The sequence below is a fragment of the Plasmopara halstedii genome (assembly GCF_900000015.1).
Source record: "Plasmopara halstedii genome assembly, contig: Scaffold_650, whole genome shotgun sequence".
NCBI lineage: Eukaryota > Oomycota > Peronosporomycetes > Peronosporales > Peronosporaceae > Plasmopara > Plasmopara halstedii.
In genome coordinates, this window is record NW_020187567.1 from 1080609 (window position 1) to 1082895 (window position 2287).

A 2287-nucleotide genomic window follows, 5' to 3' on the forward strand; every position below is an offset into this window, starting at 1 on the left:
CAAATTGGTGGACTTTGTCCAAGAAATGCGTACTCTTATTGCCGTGATGGCAGCAGATTTCCTTCCTGAGGCGGTCACAGTGACCGTCTTTATGGAAGGCCTCCGCACTGGCGTGGCCAGAATGAATGCCTTCCGTGTGTATCCATCTACATTTGAAGAGGCAGTGAATGTGGCACTGAATGCCGAATTCAATTTCAAGTCGACACGACTTGCTTGGAATGCACACTCCAACACTATGCTGGGGACAAGGGAGTAGAGCTCCGAGCTGCCGGGCAGCACACAAACACACGACGGTGTTTTGTGACTCTATATATTTTTATCTTTGACAATTGCCGCCTAATTGAAATGCATAGATTTTCCTAAATATGTATAGTAAAAACTCAATACATGTATAACTATTGGCTGTACCGCCATGCCCATCTGGTGTGACACACACACCTGTTCCTGGGGTATGTGTATCCCCGTTACAAATGATCCGGTATTATTGTTGATGGAGGGATGGTGATACAGAACAGATGCAGAATTTACGGGGCCCCTTTACAATGTCATAGTGTGCAAATTTCTAGAAAGGTTTAGTATTGTAGATAGTTAAGAATTTTAGGAAATAGATAATACTAAGGAAATTTCGATAAGATACTCACAGCAGTTAAGCTAGATAGAAACATGCAGACGCATTTGTTTAAGTGAACTAGCTCAAGGTTCACAGCAACACCATCGCATATTGTATCATCGACATTCTCGACATGATACTTCCGTAGAAGCTCTCTGTTTGATTGAGTGATGCCTTTACCAGTGACATCCATCAGGCTTTATCTAATGAAATCTCTATTTTATCCATCTGGATACGACGTAAAGCATTATTGACAATATTCCTACAGAGCTTGTGTATTCAGGGCCATTTATAACAATCAGTTAGCTTATAATAGCAGATTTCGCGGCTTGGTGATTCAAACTTGTCTAGCGAGCTCTATGAAGGTCAACAGACTTTATGATCACAGGTCATCATTCCGCAATTTACTTCGTCTAACAAGTCGTGATACCAATCGAAATGAAGTTCAAATTTGGAGCCTTTGTCGCAATTTGCGTTGTACAGGCCTCCGCTTCCAAAAAACATGAGGTGTCCAAATGGTATCCCTGCCCCCTGTTCACCAGTACTATGGATCTTGACAACGAAACTGCAGCACTGACAGTGGAATGCAGCAAGTTTTCGGCACCTTTGTGCTACTCTGACGTTTGTACAGCGCCCAAGAGTGTTAACCAGACTATCGAAATCTTTGTAAAACGATTTCCTTCCAATAACCCCGAGACTGCTTATAATATATGGATTTAGGGAACAAGCTTCAAAACCAGTAAGTAATTTCTTAAATGAATTGATAGCATCACTACTAACCTTTAGGACATTGTTTATACGTAGTGGAATTTTCTGCGTACTTGCTTAATTTCGAATTAAGTAATGTTGCGAACATTTACCTCATGGATACTCGTGGAAGCGGTAAGAGCACGATTTTGGATTGTGGGATGACAACAAGCGATCCAGAATTTGATATTCAATGAACCCTGCCCAAGCTAAGTCATGTGCCGTCGATCTAGAATCCAAGTTTGGTGATCTCGCAGCATTTTCGCCAACAAGTGCGGCGCACGACCTTTACAACTTAATTTCAAAACTTTCAAATGGTGGCAACACTTTTGTCTATGGTACAGCTTACACAGCGCTACTAGTGGAACGTCTTATGCATCTCGACCCTCCTGAAGTTACTGGTTACGTCCTGGATTCGCCAATGAGTACCACGGGATTATACAATTATAATATGGAATATGACCTTAACGTTGACGAAGTGGCGAGAACTTTAATGGAGCGTTGCAATCACGACCGTGTCTGTAGCTCCTATTTCAAAGCCCCCGACACGCTAATTGCTGCATATCAAAATATTTTGACCGATCTCGACAACCACGTTGACTCGGCGTGCTTTCAAATGATGAACACCATGAATATAAATAATCTAAAGTGGCCAGCCTCGTACAAATTGCGAAGACTTGTTTCATCTTTGCTGACAATCCCAGCGATGTACATGACAATTCCTCAACTTGTGTACCGCCTCAAGCGCTGTCAACCCCATGATGTAGACGTCTTGACGAGCTTCATTAACAATTTGATCGATATTGGTCACTTCGATCCAGATCCAAGCGAAAAGAGCTCCGAGATGCTGTACAACCTCATTGTGTTCTCGGAGTTGTGGGAGAGACCGACACCTTCGTTAGTGGAATTGCAAAAGCGCTTTACGGACTC

At 42.6% G+C, this 2287-nt stretch overlaps 1 protein-coding gene across 1 annotated transcript in view; it reads left to right on the forward strand.

Moving 5' to 3' along the window:
- Window positions 1–1453: 1453 nt before the first annotated feature.
- The window catches only part of PHALS_12853 (uncharacterized protein), a gene marked incomplete at both ends in the record, with an annotated part of 874 nt that continues 40 nt past the window's right edge, over window positions 1454–2287 (forward strand). The window contains 2 exons of the mRNA XM_024728488.1: window positions 1454–1492; window positions 1572–2287. The exon at window positions 1572–2287 is cut by the window's right edge and continues 40 nt beyond it. Of these exons, the coding sequence (XP_024578960.1) occupies window positions 1454–1492; window positions 1572–2287 (755 nt within the window). The remainder of the gene's footprint in view (window positions 1493–1571) is intronic.